At 39.6% G+C, this 19,951-nt stretch overlaps 1 protein-coding gene and 2 pseudogenes across 2 annotated transcripts; all 3 read left to right on the top strand.

The window, feature by feature from the left end:
* The first annotated feature begins 8 nt into the window (after nt 1–8).
* Nucleotides 9–19,004, top strand: RAB2B (RAB2B, member RAS oncogene family). Of its 2 annotated transcripts, XM_037152112.2 has the most exons (9): nt 9–138; nt 345–416; nt 2,758–2,825; nt 11,007–11,071; nt 11,910–11,948; nt 12,133–12,225; nt 15,850–15,961; nt 16,601–16,669; nt 17,347–19,004. In XM_037152112.2, exons 1-9 carry the CDS (start codon nt 93–95, stop codon nt 17,452–17,454), a joined length of 672 nt encoding a protein of 223 aa, XP_037008007.2. In that variant the 5' UTR covers nt 9–92; the 3' UTR covers nt 17,455–19,004. The 2 variants fall into 2 exon arrangements, with proteins under 2 accessions (XP_037008007.2, XP_037008009.2); XM_037152114.2 differs by lacking the exon at nt 11,007–11,071 and having other exon boundaries at nt 17–138; nt 11,866–11,948.
* LOC128626692 (josephin-1-like) lies at nt 2,758–10,993 on the top strand (annotated as a pseudogene).
* Nucleotides 13,141–13,251, top strand: LOC119054272 (uncharacterized; annotated as a pseudogene).
* Nucleotides 19,005–19,951: the final 947 nt, after the last annotated feature.

The raw sequence follows: 19,951 nt of genomic DNA on the forward strand, positions 1-19,951 counted from the left end.
AGGCCGGAGATGGGCGGGTTGAGTGGCTAGAGAGGCCGGAGGTAAGTGGCTGTTGAAGTCGGGCGGACCCGGAATCCAGAGGAAACAGGACCATGACTTATGCTTACCTCTTCAAATACATTATCATCGGGGACACAGGTAATCCGCGGGCGACTGCCCTCATTGCTGGGGCGGGGATCCCAAGCTCCAAAAGCAGGTCTTGGGGGCGGGGTCATTTAGTAGGCTGGGCGGTTATGTGTTGTGCGGCCGGGGGCGGGGCGGCCGGGGGCGGGGCTCGGGGGCTTCGGGTCCTGAGTCTCGGACGCCTAGACTGTACTGCTGCTAGAATGTGCGTCCTCTTTTAGGTGTGGGGAAGTCATGTCTCCTCCTGCAGTTTACAGACAAGCGGTTCCAGCCTGTCCACGACCTCACAATAGGTAATTGCATCCACCCTTCTGAGAACAGTAATGAAACCTGATTGGTTAAAGTGGAAAGTTAGCAGCCTTCAGGGTTTGAAGTAAGAAGTTAGCTCTCCTTTCTTTTAAACTAGTCCAAAGTTATGTTAAGTGAAAAGTGACCAGTCAAATGCTGTAAATGGAGTGTAGTGTAATGGGGAGTAAATAGTTGAAAGGAAATTTTAGAAGTGAGGTGAGATATGAATTAGTTGCTCTAGGATTTTTTTTCCAAATGGAGTTTCAATGTTTACGAAAAATCCCACGAAAACATAATTACTTACTTTAGAACTCGCTTTGCGGTAAATTAGGGCCAGCCTCACATATATTTTCAAAGGTAATAATCAATATGTAGTTTTTTTTGGAGGGGGGAGAAGCAAATTTAAGAGCCATCCCAGACTTAAAATTAAAAGGTAAATTAAGCTAGTAACTGATAAGGAAAAGTGTATGTTAGAGTTCTACAAACACCCTGGTGATCCTGGAAAGTATGAACATCTCCCGCACATGTGTGGTAGGGCATGGCCTGCTAGATCCTTAGCAGCCCTTCCCCATAATCTCCATAACTTCAGCTCAAACAAAGAAATACCACGTAAAACTAGCCTTCTTGCCATGCAAATGCAGTGTTTGAATAAAATCTCTGACTCCCATTCTTACCATAGCACACCACCTCCAAGCCCCACATTATGAAAATCTGGAGCTACTACTGCTTCTAAAGGACTTATTCAGAGCCAAGTAACTAACGTGGTCACAAAAGGATTAGAGGATAGCATCGCCAGGAAAACATTTTTGGAAATGAACATTAAGTGGACACCCACACTGTGATAGGTGCCAATGATACAGCGCTTCATTAACAAGGCAATCATTGCCTGCCCTTAAGTAGTAACTTGCAGTCTTCCAATGTAGGAGGTGGAGCTGCGGGTAGATGCAGTGTGGTGACAAATTTCCATTGAAAAATGGGAGGAAAGACTGCCACCTCTATCAGGAAAGCCTGGAAATTGAAGAATGAACAGGAGTTAGGCAAAGGGGTTGTAGAGATGAAGGAAAAGTGATTGGGGAAGAGGAAATAACGTGGAAAGGCTCAGGAATGACAGATCAGGCTACCTTTAGAAAACAAAGCAATGTAATGTCTAGAGCCATATTAAAGTGGAGAGCAGTAGAACTGAAAGCTAGAGAATAAATTAGGGACCAAGTTTTGAAACACCTGAAGGAAATAGTAAATGACAAGTTTTAAGTCAGAGAAATGATGTGATCAATCATGTTTTCCCTCTGTGCCAAGATAAACAAGGCAGTTGGATAGAAAATATGTGTAAAATATAAGAGCCTCTGAGGACATAACTAGAAAAGGTTGCATAAAAGGAGACAAAGTTTTATTTTTTGATTCTTCCCCATTGAAATTCCATTCCTGTTTTCCAGAAGGGGGAAAAAAAAACATTAGGGACTTTTTTCAGTAGCTATCACTATTCTTGATGGAGCGGTAAAGAGCAGTAAGAAACACTTTTTTAATCTTATTGACTATAGCACCTTAGAGTTGAGAGATTCCAAGTATATGCGTATTGTGGAATACTGAATAGGCCCATTAACAGAAGCTAGATTAGTGCTCTTTTTTTTACTTGGAAATCAACTCCTCCAGTAAAGTACTGTATAAAAATAGAAAATAGGACAAATTATTTGACTTATGATCAAGTGTTTTAGTGTAAATGACTTTCAGTGTTTAAGTTTTATCTTGACATTACCTTGAAAGAAGATGAATGCCAGGTAAACCAAAACCTTTATTTATACTGTCAGTTTCCATACTCCTCTAAGGAGTATCAGAATTATTGGAGGTGTGAAGTATATCATTCTTGAGAAGCAATTTCTTAGATATGTTGTTTTTTTTTCTCAAAAAATTCTAGGATTGAAAAAATAGAAATACTGTTTTATGTAGAGGACTAAAGAGTGACATTAAGAAAATACTAGGAAATATTTTCAAAAATTTTAGAAGTTTTAAAAAAGTTATGAAATTAAATATTACCTAATCAAATTTAAGCATTAACTAACATTGTTAAAAAATTATTAACCTTTTCTAATTGACTTAATTTGTTTTATCTCGATATCTGCTATTGGTTACATTCCTGATATTATTATCACCTAGTACACGGTTTTTAGTTTTAGAAAAGAAATGAAACTTCAAGGAACACAAAATTAATTGGAGCAACTAGGCAGTGATAATGGACTTAGTGGCACTGAGGGCAGACAGAGAATAAGTCATTAGCATAGTGGAGAAAACCTATCACTCAACATGGCTGTTCATGAGAATCACATTTTTTCTCTTGGTCTTCACTGACAGGTGTGGAGTTTGGGGCCCGTATGGTCAACATTGATGGAAAACAAATCAAACTACAAATCTGGGATACGGTGAGAGAGGACAAAATAGTTTACTCCCTAACTAAGATCCAAATATAAACACTAAAGGCTGATGCAGGGGAAAAAAGGACTTTTTGGGTGGGGCTGATGGTGGAGATGAAACTAGGGGAAGAGTGAAATCAAAGAGATAGGGAGCTTTCATTTCCTATTGTCACAGTTATAAATTCAGAATGCCATATTTTTTAATTTTTATTTTAAATAACTCAGGTAATATGTACTACATATGTTTGTTCTAGTAAAAACAAAAGCCAATAATATAAGTGTATAGAATAAAAAGTGATTGTTACTTTTTATACACATAAACCTCTGTCCCTCCCAAAATTGGTTTCTACTTTGCCAGAGTAAACCACTATTAATGATTCAGACTTTTGCTCTGTATTTAGATTCAGAAATAGAAACATAAGGAAATGTATGGTAGTGGTTTTGTTTTTTGTTTTTAGAATTGGGACAAAGTAGACCTAGCTTTGTGACTCAGGTATTTTTAGCGATTTCTATGTTGTGCAGACTTCAATGTTAATACAAACGGATCTACCTCATCTATTTCAACCACTTCATAGAATCATATAATGTCTCTATCATAATTAATCTAACCATCTGCCTGTTGATGGAAATTTAGGTGGTTTCCAGTTTTTTACCATTGCAGTTTCATTGCTCATTCTTTTTTTTTAATTTTTAATTCTGATTAATTTTATTTATGTTTAAAGAGAGGGGAAGGGAGGGTGAAAGAGAGGGAGAGAAACATCAGTGTGTGATTGCCTCTCATGTGCCCCCCACTAGGGACCTGGCTGGCAACCCAGTCATGTGCCCTTACTGGGAATCGAACTGGTGACCGTCTGCTTCATAGTCCGGTGCTCAATCTACTGAGCCACACTAGCCAGGGCCGATCATTTTTATTTACTACATCTTTATGCAGGTGTTTGAGGATTTCTGTGGAATGCCTGCCCAGAAATGGAATTCTGGATCAAGGGTTATGCATATTTTGAAATTTGACAAGTGTAGTACTGCCAAAATTTAGCTTGACTTAGTGTGATTTTTATCTCAATAAAATTGCTTTCATGTGCATTGTGTCCTTTGGTTTGTACTTTTGTTTTTCCTAAGAAAAATAATATTCTAGTCTCTTTTTTTTAAGTTAAAGGGAGCAGGCACATAGTTCCTAATATTCAGCTAAAATTTTGGTTTTATTTACTTATTATTTGATTCTTTATTTTTTCAGAACTGAGGGCTGAAGCAGTTCATAATTTTTTTTCTTTTTTCTCCCTTTTCTCTCCCACCCAACATACCCCAACAGATGTCTTTTTTTTTCTTTTTAATTGATGATTTTTTAAGAAAGAGAGGGGAGAAGGGAGAGAGAAAGAGAGAAAAAAAACACATCAACTTGAGATCAAACCTGTAGCTTTGGTATATTGGGATGATGCTCTAACCAGCTGAGCTACCTGGACAGGGCAGATGTCTATCTTAAAAATAGTTACTTGATGCTCTGGGCCTTTTTTGCCCTGAGCCCTTCTCTGGTGGTTTCCGAGGTTGTTACCACTTTTTGGATACACTGATTGATGTGTATCCAAAACTATGATGATATTCTTCTGTACAGTTGATGGTTGTATTTGCAGATATTTTATTAACCTTTTGCCCTTCTAATTAGATTTTTCATTTTACTCTGTCGGTTTGTCCTTATTATAGGAACATGACTTACTTCACATCCATGAGAGTGGTAGCACTAGCTAGATAACCTCTAAAGCTTACAGCTTCTTTGAACAGTTTTGTCTCTAGCCTTTTTCTCTCAGTGAAACCCGAAAGGTGCTATTCTATATCTGTAGTCAAATTTAAGTTCATATATTTCTTAGACAGCTGTCAGTTGTTCCCTTCTCTTTTTATTGGAGGGTTTTTTCCCACTATTAATCCAAGTAAGTATTGCAGCTTCCCTGTTATTATCCCTGGTTTTTGTATTTCCCACAAAGATAGAGTTGCCCACCTAAAGCAGCCACAGGACAAATTCTGTGGAAGTGACAAAGAATGAAAAGTCTGTAGGTCTGGTATTAGCTAGACTCTATTTTCGATTTAAACCTCTATAATCTCCAAAACTGGGTCTTTTGATGCCAAAACACCCAATAGCTGCCAGTTAGTATTATGGTTGTGGTCACAAGAATGTCTTAGTGTTGGCTTGCTGGCATATTCTTTGTTTCCTTAGAAAGTTGAGAGCCACTGCTCTGTGGACAGGATCCTCGAGAACCATGTGGCCTGATAGTCGCTTGTGATGCAGCTGGCCAAGTTCTTTTCTGCTCCCCCCGCCCCCCTTTTTTAATCCTCACCCGAGGACATGTTTATTGATTTGAGAGAGAGAGGGAGAGAGAGAGGGAGAGAGAAACATCAATTGGTTGTCTCCCACATGCACCCCCAACAAGGGATTGAACCTGAGACGTAGGTATGCGCTCTGACAGGATCAAACTTGCAGCCTTTTGGTGTACAGGATGGCCCTTCAACCAACTGAGCCACCCAGCCAAGGCTCTGCTTCCTTTTAGTAATTTTTTTTAGATTAGACTTATCTTTGTTGAATTATTAAGAGATATTAGGTTTCAGAATACTGGAGTTTCCTATTTATTTTGAAATTTTTAAGAGATTCCTACTACCTTCACCAGTATGGCTCAGTTGGTTGGACATCGCCCTGCAAAGCAAAGTCTCCAGTCTGATTCCCAGTCGGGGCACATGTCTGAGTTACAGGTGTAGTCCTGGTTGGGGTCCATATGAGAGGCAGCCAGTCGATGTTTCTCTTTTATATCAAAGTTTCTCTCCCTTTTTTCTCCCTCCCTTCCCCTATAAATAAAAATAAAAATAAATAATAAATGAATACACACATACACCCAGGGTCCAGCATAAATAACACCCCCTTTTTATCACAAAATCTTTTATTACAAAATCATAAGCATGTAATTCTGTAACATAACTGTCACACACAAGTGCACCATATGACATTTTAGGTGAAATGTTCAAATTAAAACTATAAATTATTACACCATATTATTTACTCTACCAACCACACTCAAGCAGGCCTTACTTCTGCTGGACCCTGTGTACGTATGTATATATACACACGTATATAATAATTATATATAGTTATATGTATATAATCTAAAAGAATATTCCTACCTCTAATGTGGCACCTGTCTCCTCTGCCACTCTCCAGGTAAAGCCTGGTATTTCTCCCTTGCTGCTCCTGATTTCCTGTCCATTGTTCTGCCCTCCCGTGGCTTCCCGCTTCGTCGACCCCATTCCTTCACTCCCAACCCCATCCTGCATACAACCATTTAGGGATTACCAGGAAGGTATTTTTAAAGGGATTACCAGGAAGGTCATTTTAAATCATATTATCCAAAGCGATTTATTGTCACTGTTCTGGTTATTGATAAGGATTTAGAGAGCCATATTACTTTTTATCTTTCTTCATTCCGTATCTGTAGTTCCCCAAATAACGGTGCTAACTGAAGAGGCATTGTACTGTAGCTAATATAAATACTGATTAAGTAATCTCAAATTCACTTATATTTTATTTTGGAATGTATTTTGACTCCTAGGAAATGAGTGTATCAGACTTTATAGGAATTGATACTTCTAAGTATATATTTTGAAACTACAATATGATCCTTCCAGTTGGGAGAAATTAGAAAAGTATGAATTCTCTTTATTACACTTCCATCTTAGTCTTTGCTGCTTCAGATTTTTTTTATTGGGAATGGACAGAGGTACCTCCCACTGATGGCAGACCAGCCTAAATCCAACCAGTCACTCATTCTAGCTTATTGGTTCACAAACTTTGGTTCATGAACTAGATTGAGGAATAGGTAAAGTGATTTGATTTTAAAAGGCATCCTGGCTGGTGTGACACAGTGGATTGAGTGCCAGCCTGTGAACCAAAGGGTCATCTGTTTGATTCCCCGTCAGGGCACATGCTGGGTCGTGGGCCAGGTCTCCATTAGGGGGTGTGTGAGAGGCAGTTACACACTGATATTTCTCTCCCTCTCTTTCTCCCTCTTCCCCTCTGTCTAAAAACAAATAAATAAAACCTTTAAAAAATCTTTTTAAAAAAAGGCCTTTTCTGATGACCCACTGGAAGTATTTTTAGCTGCTAAAGTTAAATGCTACCGTATAATTCAACCATCATGTGAGTCTTCCTCAAACTTTCCCTGTTCCCAGTGGGCCACAGGAAAGGAGGGTCTTTAAATGATAGAGGGGAGGAGTGCCACCCAGATGGGGGCCCACAGCTCCAGGTGGCAGCCTGCAGTAGGCTGCAGCAAGGAGGTGAGAGTCCGTGCTTTCTGAAGGAGCCGCCCCGGTGGCCTGTGTCTGTGCCCTGCCAGGCCCCACGGCAACAGAATGAATGTAGAGCTGCCCCAGAGGCTCCAGCACTGCCTGCAGTCCCACGCTGTGGCCCGAGATAGCTGCTACAATTTTGCATTTTTATCCACCACCTAGGCCTCGTCTTCTGAGCCACTGGTGTTGTGGTTTGAAAGAAATGAAAGAAAAGAAGCAATGTGGCCAGTTCTATTTGGTCCTCCTGCATTGAGGCCTGGTTGGCTTTTCCAGAGAGGAAAATGCAGCAAGAAAATCATGGGGTTTTTCAGAGGTTGGAACAAGGTCTTTGGTTTTACTAGGTTTTTCAAATTCTACATTTTGATAGTGGTGGTGAAATACACTAATCCAAAAGTTATTTTTCTATTGAGAAGAGGTAGATTTTTTTCCTTTTTGATTCCAGTCTTTTTTCCCCTTGACAAAGCATAAATCATGGACACCAGAAAATAAGCTGGACCTCGGGAATATCTGAACAGACTAAGAAGCTTACATTCTTCCTTAGAAGGGAAAGGTGGGGTATTTTTAGCCCTCTCTGGAAAACTAAAATGAAAAACGTGAGTTGCGTGCCATGGAAAGGAGACAAGGCCAAATCTGTGTTTGATCTGCCCCAGGCTGCACTCCCACAAATCTACCATGAGAAACCACGTAAGGAACTTTGTACCCTGCATGCCCTCAGTAACATCTTCCAGTATAGCAGTGCATTCACCTGGGAAATGCTGCAAGAGATTTTTCCAGAGATTGTCTCCAGACACCATGGTTACTCCTCACAAGAAAAGCATGCTGGGAAATGGGAACTACGACATTATGGCAGCACTTCAGACCAAAGGCTATGAAGCTGTTTGGTGGGACAAATGCAGGGATGTCAGTACCATTGCTCTTACTAATGTCATGGGCTTCATCATGAATCTACCCTCCAGCCATTGCTGGGGTCTATTGAAGCTGCCTCTCAAAAGGCAGCAATGGATCTTGTGTTCAAGATGTGGGCAGTGCGTACTACAACCTTGACTCCAAACTGAAGATGACTAAGTGGATTAGAGGTGTGAGCGAACTCAGAAAATTTCTAAAACATCATTTGTAAAGAAAGAACTGTGAACTCCTGCTGGTGGTACCAGAAGAGGTGGAGACCCATCAGAGTTGGAGGGCTGATGTGTAACAGTTCTGTCCAACCGTCCCTCATCTTTATCCCCTGAATCCTCTGTGATGTCCTCTGCCCTGTACAGTGGGTCTGCCCCTGTCACTTCCTTAGACATCTCATGGGGTTTTTCTTCTCAGCTTTGACAGGTCAATAGGATATATATGTGAAATGTTAAAGAACCAACCAGGGTTACTTGTTCCTAGGAAAGGAAAGTAGGAGCTCTGTGCTTAGGGCAAGCAATGGAAGACTCTTGTTTCATTTGAAGAGAAGGGAAAGAAAGGTGGGTCCTAGCTTATTTATCCCTTTCTTCTGAGGACTTGACGGAGGTTCTCCTGGAGTTCACTGCTGCTTTGATTTACCTGGAGGTGCTGCCTCCATTTCCCCTTTCTTGGCAACTATGTCTGAAGATATAGTACATGCAAAGCCCATGTGACTTGTTTGAAGGACCCAGAGGAGAAATGGCCTCTCAGGATACCGTCTCCAAAACCCCAGCCACAGTACAGTGTGCCATCTCCAACCCTGAATACCACCCCTCACCCTGTTTTTAAGGGAAGTTCATGACTATCCTTGGAGTTTTATAATGACACGTTCTCTAATATTTTATACCAAGTGGTTGAATCCTGCAGCATTCCAGCGTGACAGGGTGAGATAGGTACATAAGAAGACGTGGCCAAAGCCATGGACGGCAGCCAGTGCTTTCCCACTCCAGCATTGTCCCTGCCATTTCATTACATTAATTTAGGGGTCTCTGGGGGCCCAAGGTAAAAGGGTAGTTTTCCCAGCTGACCCACTCTGACAAAATCAGGAAAAATTAAGCCTGCCTTCAACATCAAATTCTACTAGTTCAAGACAGAGTTGGGGGAGAAAAGTATTGTGAGAAGAATAGGTAGAATCAGAAACCCTAGGCTCAGAGTCACTGTAGTGACAGGCAGAGTCCTCAAGTTGGGTGGTTGTGTGTATTATAGGGACTAGGACTGTTATCTTTTGTAGTTTCCTTTGCAAATCAATTGAAAATTGACTACGCCATTCCTCTTTAAATAGTCGTAGGCCACTTTTCTCCTCTAGCTTTAGAATACAGAGGGCAGGGGGAGACGTATGTGTTATACCACACTGTATGTTACCTAAGTGGTTGTAGTTACCTCAAGGCAGGTAGACAGATGACCTGTGTAGCTCTTACAGGTCAGTGGTCATGGCAGGCCTGAGAGCTGCCCTGCTGGCCAGACTTCTCTTCAGCAGCAAAGCCAACCAGGGTTTGCATGTCAAACTTGACCAAGCTAAATGGATGAAGCTGAGGCTTTCTCCTCTCCACTGTGACTGGAGTGCATGTTTACACCAGCACTTTTTTCTGCACATGTATCTTCAATCCAATAAAGCCATTTTTTTGTTGTTGTTGAGTAATAGAGCCCACCAAGCATCTACTGCATTATGCCATCTAACCAACTGACTTCAGTCTGTTTTGCACTATTTTCTACATCAGACCTCCTTGGCACCACAGGGAACTCTTTACCTTATCCCTGCAAAATGTTATTCCAACCACCACCAACCAGAAGTTACAACCTTGTTGATTGTCACAAGTACTTTGGGCCCATTGGCACTGCCAGTGATACATAGTAAGCCATCTGCTGGGAAGAGGAGGAAACTTCTCTGATCTGGTTGGGGCTGTGCAAATGGCAATTCAAAGGAGTCCCCATGTACTAGGAGTCCATAAGCCAATGAGATATGCAAAGACACTTAAACAGTTTCAGGGCTGGATTCTTCCTGTCCAGTTCTGGTGGTTAGGAACCATGACCCATGCTGATGCCCGAGGGCAAAAGGCCCCATTTCCTTTCAGGAAGGGGGCAGATCTGATCCTGATGCCCAGTAAGGGATGACCCTAAGCTTTTAGTTTTTCTTGCTTTCATTCCCCACCCTCCTCTTTTTTTGTTGGTCTTGTGCTTTATTGGCTATTGTTTACAAAAGGTGTATTTTGTTTAACCAAATTATTAAAAATGGAAAACTCCATACATTAAAAAACAATAGAAAAGAAGTCAATAAGAGATAAAAGCAAATGAGGAATCAATTTAAGACATAAAACTATTAGGGAATAAATAAAACTTTAAGTGAGTTCTTGGAGGGAAAACATATATTTTAAATCTTAAAGTATTACTAGTATTACCAACAAATTCTTTAGAATTATTTTTGGACTCTGAATTTCTAACAAGTGGGCAACTCAAAACATTTGCATGATTCTTTGGGGAAGAGATTCTTGTGTTGGAAGAGTAACCTTAGAATTGGGTACTGGAATTCTCATCTTCAAACTCGGGTTTAGAATATATGACATAATGACCAAGAAAACAAACCTTTGTGTGAGGATCCTAAGTTTAAGCTATGGTTTCAGAATTCATAAACTGCGTAACTTTTGGCCAGTTCCTGAACTTACCACTTTGAACCTCATTTTCTCTATTTGTGGTGTTATTAGTGTCATCACTATTATTGTTATTATACTATGAGAAATCCACTTATTTTCCCACATTCACATTTTAGTTTTCCCATCTTTAGAATATGAATAACAACCTTCCTTCCTAATCCAAATGTAGGTGTATGAGGTTAGTTGATTTCAAGAAAGTGGAAACTTTCCTAATAGGATAGATTCAATGTCCAGGGTATTCATATATTCAGAATACTGTTATTTAAAAGATGGTTTTGCTTCCCCTAAGGCACGGAGAGGTGGGGAGAACTGTTCCATCAAGAAAGCAAAAGTACCCATTGTGTGGGGGCATTGGTAAATTGCTTAGTTATAAATAAAACTTAATATCTTCACCTAAACTGGAAATGAGATTAGAGTGTGAACAGTTGGATTTTTCTTTTAAATGAAAACTGTTCTGGACCCTGTGCTTCTTTCCCTGGGCCTTATTCTTATTTGCCATGACAGCAAGGGACATTTTGGTAGCCCTGCCTTTGTTAGTAAAATATTAAAGGTCATCAGCATATGCCCAATTTAAGTGCTTTGCATCTGACTAATTTTCTGCATTGATTCATTGAAATGAAACGTCCATTAGACCGGGTATTGGCATTCTGAGATAATTTTCCTTTTTTACAGATAAAGGAATAGAAACAAGAGAAATGTTAGTGTGATGTGTTCAACATCACATTTGCACTGACAGTACAAGATGCACTGAGTCTCTAGTCCTATTTCCAGTTCTCTCCTAGGGGACATTGGGAAATGTATGGAAATGTGTTCGACTGTCACACTGACAGGGATGATAGCAATTTGATAGGTGGTCCCACCCAAAATATCAATTGCATTCCCTTTCAAAAATACTGATTTCCCACCTGGGTTTCTCCCTGGGTAATCATACTTCCTTTCCAAATTCTCTTTTCTTAATAGAAATTATTTAAAAAATTAAGTCCTATTGATTTCCCTCCTGGGTTTCTCCCTGGGCAGTCATGTTTCCTTTCAATAATTCCTTTTTCTTATAGAAATTAAGAAAAAAATTATGGCATGTGATCAAGTCAGTTCTCTGGAAATAACCTGGTTTTGTTGGGATATTTTTTGTTGCCGTGTTGGTGGGAAAGGCTGGGCAAGAATCCTTCCGTTCTATCACCCGTTCCTACTACAGGGGAGCAGCCGGAGCACTGCTGGTGTACGACATCACAAGGTGAGTCGGAGCTGGTGGGTGGGAGGAGACTCTTCTCTGTGTTCTCAAAATCAGAATGCTAAAGAAGAATGGCATCGTATTTTTGATTTACACATGTAGCTTTTCTTCTTTTCCCATACATTTGGAATTTCTTTGGCATTTTGAAATGGGCCTCAGACCCACTTTCTAAACTTTTCTGCTGTAGGCGTGAAACCTTCAACCACCTGACCTCATGGTTAGAGGATGCCCGACAACACTCTAGCTCCAACATGGTTATCATGCTGATTGGGAATAAGAGGTAAAATTTTATTTGAATAAATAATAAGTACCAACAGTCATCTGGGTACTCTATGGACATCGAATCACTTGGTCCCCAAACTTTTTTAGTTTATGGTGTTCTTAATATCTCAGTAAAAAAATTATTGTGGTGAAATATGTATAACATAAATTTTACACTTTTAATTATTTTTAAGTGTACAGTTCTGTGGTATTAAGTATGTTCGTGTTGTTCTGCATCCATCACCACCATCCATCTCCAGAACTTTTTCATCTTCCCAAACTGAAGCTCTGTTCCCATAAAACACTAACTCTACATTCTCCATCCCACCAGCCCCAGCAACTGCCATTCTGCTTTCTATCTCTGGGAGTCTGACTACCGTAGGCACCTCGTATAAGTGAAATCTACAGTATTTGTCCTTTTGTGGTGGTGGCTTATTTCATTTAGCATAGTGCACTCCAGATGCATCCATATTGTAGCACGTGTCAGAATTTTATTCCTTTTTAAGGCTGAGTAGTTTTCCACTGAATGTAGTCACTACGTGTTGTTTATCCATCCGCTGATGGATCCTTGGGTCGCTTCCACCTTGTGGCTGTTGTGAGTAATGCTGCTGTCAGCATGGGCATACAGGTGTCTGCTTGGGTCCCCGCTTTTGATTCTTTGGGGTATACCCAGAAGTGGAATTGCTGGATATCATGGTAATTCTTTGTTTAATTTTTAAGGTATTTACATACTGTTTTCCCTAATGGCTATACCATTTTACATTGCTACCAGCAATGTGCAAGGGTTCTCCACATCTTCCCCCAAACTTGTTATTCTCAGTAAATGTTCTATGGCATCCATAAGCCAAAAGAAATACCTAACTATTTTGTCATTAAATACTTGGATCTAAACAACATAAGTGTTTTTGTTATAACCTAGTAACTGAGGAATGAAAAACATACGTGGCACCTGAAGAGGCTAACACAGAAGAGTTGAGTAAGTCTCCATAAAACCCAGAGAAGAGATGGTAAAAATCCTCTTTGGATCCTATCTGGAGTCACAGCTGAACAAAGACATAAAAATAAAGAAAAATATAAATTAAAACAAATTTTAAAAGATTTTAGTTATTTTTAGAGAGAGGGGAAGGGACAGAGAGAGAGAAACACCAATGTGTGGTTGTCTCACGTGCCCCCCAAATGGGGACCAGGCCCGCAACCCAGGCACATGCCCTGACAGGGAATCGAACTGGCAATCCCTTGGTTTACAGCCCATGCTCAATCCACTGAGCTACCCAACCCAGCTAAAACAATTTTTAAAACATTTTTAATTTATTGACTTTAGAGAGGGAGGGAAAGAGAGAAAAAGAGAACCATCACTTGTTGTTCCACCCATTTGTGCATTTATTGGTTGCTTGTTATATGAGGCCTGACCAGGGGTTAATTCTGTAACTGTGGTGTATAATGATGCTCTAACCAACTGAAGCTACTGGACCAGGGCTAAAAGAAAACAATTTTTAATAAAATTTTCATTCTTAAATAGCCATAATTACTTATTAATGACCTGTATGTGTCTGTTGGGTACTGCATAGTTTCTCAGACTGTGGAATCAAGATTGAATACTGTCACTTTCATTTCTTGTTATTGATTTCACATGGTACTTGCTTTGTATCACAGCAGCTGCCAAAAACAGCTTCCAAAGATATGAAGATACTAAATGGCATCTGTTGTGATCTAATGTTGACACTGTGAAGTATCTTAAGCTTATAGTTAATGTTGTCTTCTGATGTTGAATGTTGCTGTGTTTCCCTAGAAAATTTGAGGCGTCCTGTGGCACCTTTGGGAGTTCATAGTAGTCCCTAAATTGTACCATTTGAGAAATGACCACAGATTAACTGTACTCATTTATTGGGTTAGTCAATTTTATGCAAAACCTATGTCCTAGACACTATGCCAGACCCCAAGGGTACAAGGTGAAACAAAAGTAATCCATGTCTCTGCTCCTATGGAGTTTAGTGAGGACAACAGATACTAAATATAAATTATTTGTATCTAATTATAAACTATGGTAAATGCAGTGAAAGGAAAAAAGACTGCTGTGAAAGAGTAACAAGATACCCATTTTTTATTAAGAGTGATATTTAAGCTGGAATGTGAAGGATGGTTGGTGGGCAAAGGCTTAAAAAAAACCCACCCAGATATTAGATAGGGAGAACAAACTGTGTGAAAGCCTCGAACTGGAAGAAGCTAAGAAAGTTATGATACTGAGAGTGAGACACCTGGTATGGTTGGACTGAATCAAGGGGGGATGGTGCTAGGCAGGGTTGCTGAGTAGGCAGGGGCCAGATCATTTAGCACTTACAGGTCTTAGTAAGGAGTTTGGATATTATTCTAAGCACAGTGGGAAGCATTTAAAAGTCAAGCAGAGCAGTGGCTTGATCAGATTTTAAAAGGTGTCTCCAGAGGGGAGCAAAGGTTGAAGTGAGATTCCAGTTGCAGTACTCTAAGTGAGAAAGTGGTGGCTTGGACTACAGTGATGATGCTGGAGAGAGAGAAAAAAAGATAATTTTAAGGTACATTCTGGAAGAACCTCACGGTAGGATGGATTGGGTGTTTGGAGGGAAGGAGGGAAAGGTGTTAATAATGATATCTTGGTTTTTGGCTTGTACCATTTACTGAGATGTGGAAGCTTGGGGCAGAAGCAAGTTGGGAGGAAAAGATCAAGTTTGATTTTGATGCAAGTTTGAGGTGCCTTTTACATATCAAAGAAGAAATGAAAGACAGGCAAATGGACAAACATCTGGAGCTTAGAAGAGTATCTGGACTAGAAGAACAGCTTTGGAGTATTGACATTTAGATGGATAGTTCTTCCCTGGTCTGCACATAGCTGATGAATAATAAATTACATTTTGTAGATTTGTTGTTCTTTAATAGACTTATTCCTTGATATATATTTTTTCATGTTTGAAAAACCAGAAGCCTCCCAAATGAAAATTTCTTATTTGAAAGGTGAAAAATTAAACGGTCCATCCTTAATGTATTTTATAGCCTTTTATCCTGTCTTTCATAAAGTTTTCCCATGCCACTCTTTATTCCTTTCCTCAGTCCTTGGCTCTATTCTCCCACCCCCATATCACCTGACTTTATAATTTTTTTCTGAATTCTTCATTTGCCTGGTGGCAAGCTGCTATTATACACACTATAAACTAGTGAAAGTGAAGGCAACTGCCCTCCTCTCCTTGTGGATTGATTCCAGTAGAGGAGGAAGACTCATCACGATGGGATGAGATATCTGTGACTTTTTTCCTTTTCTAACAACTGGAATTTCCCTTCTAACTTCTTTCCTTTGCTCTCACTGTATCTCATTTGAAAAAGAAGCACAGGGCATAAGCCTTGAGCCACTATGGGGCTTGCCTAACCCTTTATAAACCCTGTTCTCTGTAACAGAGTAAGGTGTTATCCTCAACCCTGCAGCATCTTTTAGGGATCTGAAGGATACTTTCCAAGAGAATATAGAAATCAGTAACCTTACATAAATAAATATCATGCAGAATCTACATTCTTTATTGATTAATTGACAGTTGAAATAGCTGTGGGGCTCTTTCAGAAAAGTTTCTTCTTTCACTTGAATCTTACTTTAGTTTTCTCTCCAATTAATCTCTTGCAGTGACTTAGAATCCCGCAGGGATGTGAAGAGAGAAGAAGGAGAGGCCTTTGCTCGTGAACATGGACTTATATTCATGGAAACTTCAGCCAAAACAGCCTGCAATGTTGAAGAGGTACTATTTGGGAAAAAAAAAAGTAGGGAAAGCTTTTCAGAGGTTACATCACTTATCTTTGTCCTTTTATTCAGAGACGTGGGTAAGCAAAGGATGTTTTGTGGTCAGAGTGACCATCTGTCTGCCTTTAAAGGGATTGCCCCGCTTTTTTTACCTTGATTTCTAAGGTTATACTTTTCCTTTGGGTAACATTAATTGTAAGTTTGGATTAGATACCACTGTTATTTAGATACCACCCAAAATATCAATTGCATTCCCTTTCAAAAATACTGATTTCCCACCTGGGGGGGGAGAAATCGGTAAATTACTTTGGTTGGAGAGTGTAATGGGTTCTGCTGTAGTCATTCCTCAGCCTGGTGTTGACTGTATCTTCAGTACCTGATGGAGAAGAGAGCTTTTCTGTTTTATATGTAGAGGGTGCCCATCTAGGAACATATTGGGCAGTACCATAATGCCATGTAATTCCTTTTTCCTTTTTGAACTTACTCTTCATGGTTTTTATTTGGGGGACCTTTTGCATTTTCATTTGGTTCTCCTAATGGTTCCCAATTCACTTTAAAAATTCAAATAGGAATAACATTTGTATTCTCTTTTCCTAATTTATGTACCTAAACTTGAGTCTAATTTTGTCTCCTTTAGGCTTTCATTAATACAGCCAAAGAAATATATAGGAAGATTCAGCAAGGTTTATTTGATGTCCACAATGAGGTGAGAAAGGGTGGGGCTGGCAATTAACTTTGCTTTGTCTCAAAGAGGATGGGAAACTCCCTAGAATGTAAGCATCCCCTGACAGTATACTATTTGAAACCATGCAGGTTCAGAGTTGGTTTTTTCATGTGGGTGCACAGAAACCTGCCCTTATTTTCTTTTTTTCTCAAGTCTGATACCTTGAATGCTTAACGTGATTATTACTTGGTGATCTAAAAGGCTTATCCAGTATGGGAGGTTTTCTTCTCAACTTCAGTTCTTTACCATTCCAGAGCTTGGGAGAGTTGTAATTCTTGATTTCTCAGCAGGGCAAATTCTGGGGCAAAATGAAAAAGAATTGTATACTAATATACTACTTCTACTCTTTTGCCTGCTCCTACCCTTTCTTAATCACATCCTGATTCTTCACATAGCTATGAATGTTAACTACAACAGTCATCTTCAAAAGGGCACAAAAGCCATTTCTAGTCATCTATAATGCTTACACCACAGCCCAGCATCTGATCTTCACTGTCACGGATTCTTGTTCCACAACAGTCTGGTTAGAGCACATGGGTGCTTGCCAAAGTCACATCTGCTTCTAGAAAGTGTAATTAATGCTTTTTCCTTTCATCTCCCTTCTTTCTTCCATTTACTTTAGCACTTGAGGTAGGAATGTTGCTTCTTTTCTTTTACAGGCAAATGGCATCAAGATCGGTCCTCAACAGTGTATTTCAACATCAGTGGGACCCAGCACCACCCAGCGGAACTCTGGTGACATAGAGTCCAACTCTGGCTGCTGCTGAACACCTGGCATGGACTCTTTTTTTTCCTTCCTGGAACAGCTTCTGATCAATAGGCTTAAAGAAAGAGGTCTTACTTTGGCTGAGAAAAGCCTATTTTCAAGGTGTGATGTTTTGCCTTTCCACTTAATGACCAGGGGAGAATTTGGGCCCTTATAGAACTGTCCCTTCTTCAGGGATGTGAGCATTACCTATAGATTAGGGCTCTTCTTAGCCTCCTGTTTTAATTTCTAACATGTTAGGATAAAAGTTGATTGTCATGGCAATTCAAAATAAATTCTTTTAGAAATATACATAATCTGCTCCCCACCAGGACTTAGTTAACAAGGGTCTGGGACATTATGCGTGAGCACTTGAGATAACTGGGATCTGGCTAGCTCCTCAATCTAGGAATTGTACTGAGTTTTCATACGCCACTTTGTAAGAGTTCTTGCAGAAGGCAATTCCTTCTGCTTGAACTGCTCAAGGATGCGGAATACTTGTCTACCATTGTATTGCTGGTTGGCCTGTCTAAGAGTAACTACGAAACTTTTGAGAATGGTGGAGTTGCTCTTGGACCTGTGGCCACTTAACTATCATTACCTAAAGTAAACATTGTTCTCTGTTTATTTGGTTTTAGGGTCCAGACCTAACATTGCAGTGTCTCTCACTGAATAGACCCCTACTGTCTCATCACACTCACTTTTTAATGAGATCTGTTGAGACTTTTTATTCTAATCAAGCTAATCTGCTTACTTACTGAACATCATATTTACTTCCACTTCTCTGCCCTTGCACATGCCCTACTCTCTGCTAACATCATACTCAAAGTCCAAAACTGTTTCCTTCAGAAAGTCTTTGACTGACCTAGGAGTTTCTAAACAATTATTGACACAGGACCCCTTAGCTTTCATATGTTGTTTATTCATATGTATATTTATTTGTATTTATGTTGCTTTGTAAATATGTTTTATAGTTCTTTTGTGTGTGGAATTTGTCTCCTCACATAAGTTGTAAGCTCCTTGAGAGTAGGGACCACGTTATTCCTATACTTTTGTAAACCACTCCCTCCACCATTCCTTCACAGTGCCTCGTGCTATTTATGTGGTCATTGAATTTAACTGACATACTTAAAGACTTGGACAAGTCTATTTTAAACTTCAGAGGAAACAGAAGTCATCTATTTGTAACTCTATCTCAGTCTCTTCCATCTGCGTACCCTGGGTTATTCTATATTACTCTTTTCCCTCTCCTCTCTTTCCCTTCTCTAGCTCTTTGCTTCCATTCCATGCAGTGTACAGTAAAGCTGCCTGCTTCCTGCCTGCTTCTAAGCAGTCTAGTACTAAAGTGGGTGCTTCTCCAGCCATTCTCCTTTTCAAGAGCATATATAATACTATCCTAGCCAAATTTGCCTTGGCTTCCCTCATCATTCAGTCTTCTGGGTCAGTTGCTGAATCTTTTTGCTGTGGTGTCCCATAGTACTACACAGTACTGAGGTCTCATGACTTTTTCTAATTTTTTTGTTGTTAGTGGTGAATTGTTTCATTATTAAATATATGCATGTATCCAAGCCACTCATATTTCATGTGTCATTTCTGATTGTATCCCAAACATAAGTGGATACTCTCCTTCTAAGGAATTACATCAAAGGTATTGGAAGAAGTACTCCTTGAGACACATCCATTCTGTACTGGATTCTACCCACACTAGTAGTAGTAACAGTTAACACTGCACCACAGGAAGTTGGAAGACATTTTGGGTATTGCTTTGATTATGCTTTTATTATTTTTTTTAAATACTACTTCATTCCAAAAGGGCTTTATTTGAAACTGTTGAATTTGGGGTTAGTGTATACCCTCACACTTGGGACAACACTAAATATAACCCTACAGTTTCTGTACAGTTTTTCTTTACCAACCAAAAAAATCTTGAGTGATTGTAGGCATCACAGCATTGATCAAAGAACATTCTATCTAGAGCTGCTGCTTTCAGAGCTTTTAAAGTATATCATTTTGATATTTTGGAGCCTATCTCTTTAATCCAAGAATCCTACATCCAGTTCTATTCTCCAAACCATTCATAACATTCTATACTTGCATATTTGACCAATTGTAAGATAAACATGAGAAACAAAAGTATCTGGACAAATTCATGATCTCTGTTCATTATTACTGATGTTTTGAGTGAAATGGTCACAAATTATAGAAAATGGATCTCCCACCCCTGATGAAGCATAGTAGTTATGAGATAATACAGGTGTTGGTTTTTAAAGGCCAAGACCATTGGAAATCATATCATTTAAAGCAGTCTAAATCATACTATTATAGATCATTGCAGACAGCAGCAATGATTAGACCAGACACATCCTTTCTTCTTTCAATAATGCCGATAACCTGTTCCTTTGATAGCAAATTCACTTACTTTTTAAAATTTTTAAATTTATTTTTAGAGAGAGGGGAAGTGAGGGAGAAAGAGGAAGAGAAACACCAGTGTGTGGTTGCCTCTGGCACACCCCTAGCTG

Source organism: Artibeus jamaicensis, unplaced genomic scaffold, assembly GCF_021234435.1.
Source record: "Artibeus jamaicensis isolate MK-2021 breed Jamaican fruit bat unplaced genomic scaffold, CSHL_Jam_final scaffold_854, whole genome shotgun sequence".
Lineage (NCBI taxonomy): Eukaryota > Metazoa > Chordata > Mammalia > Chiroptera > Phyllostomidae > Artibeus > Artibeus jamaicensis.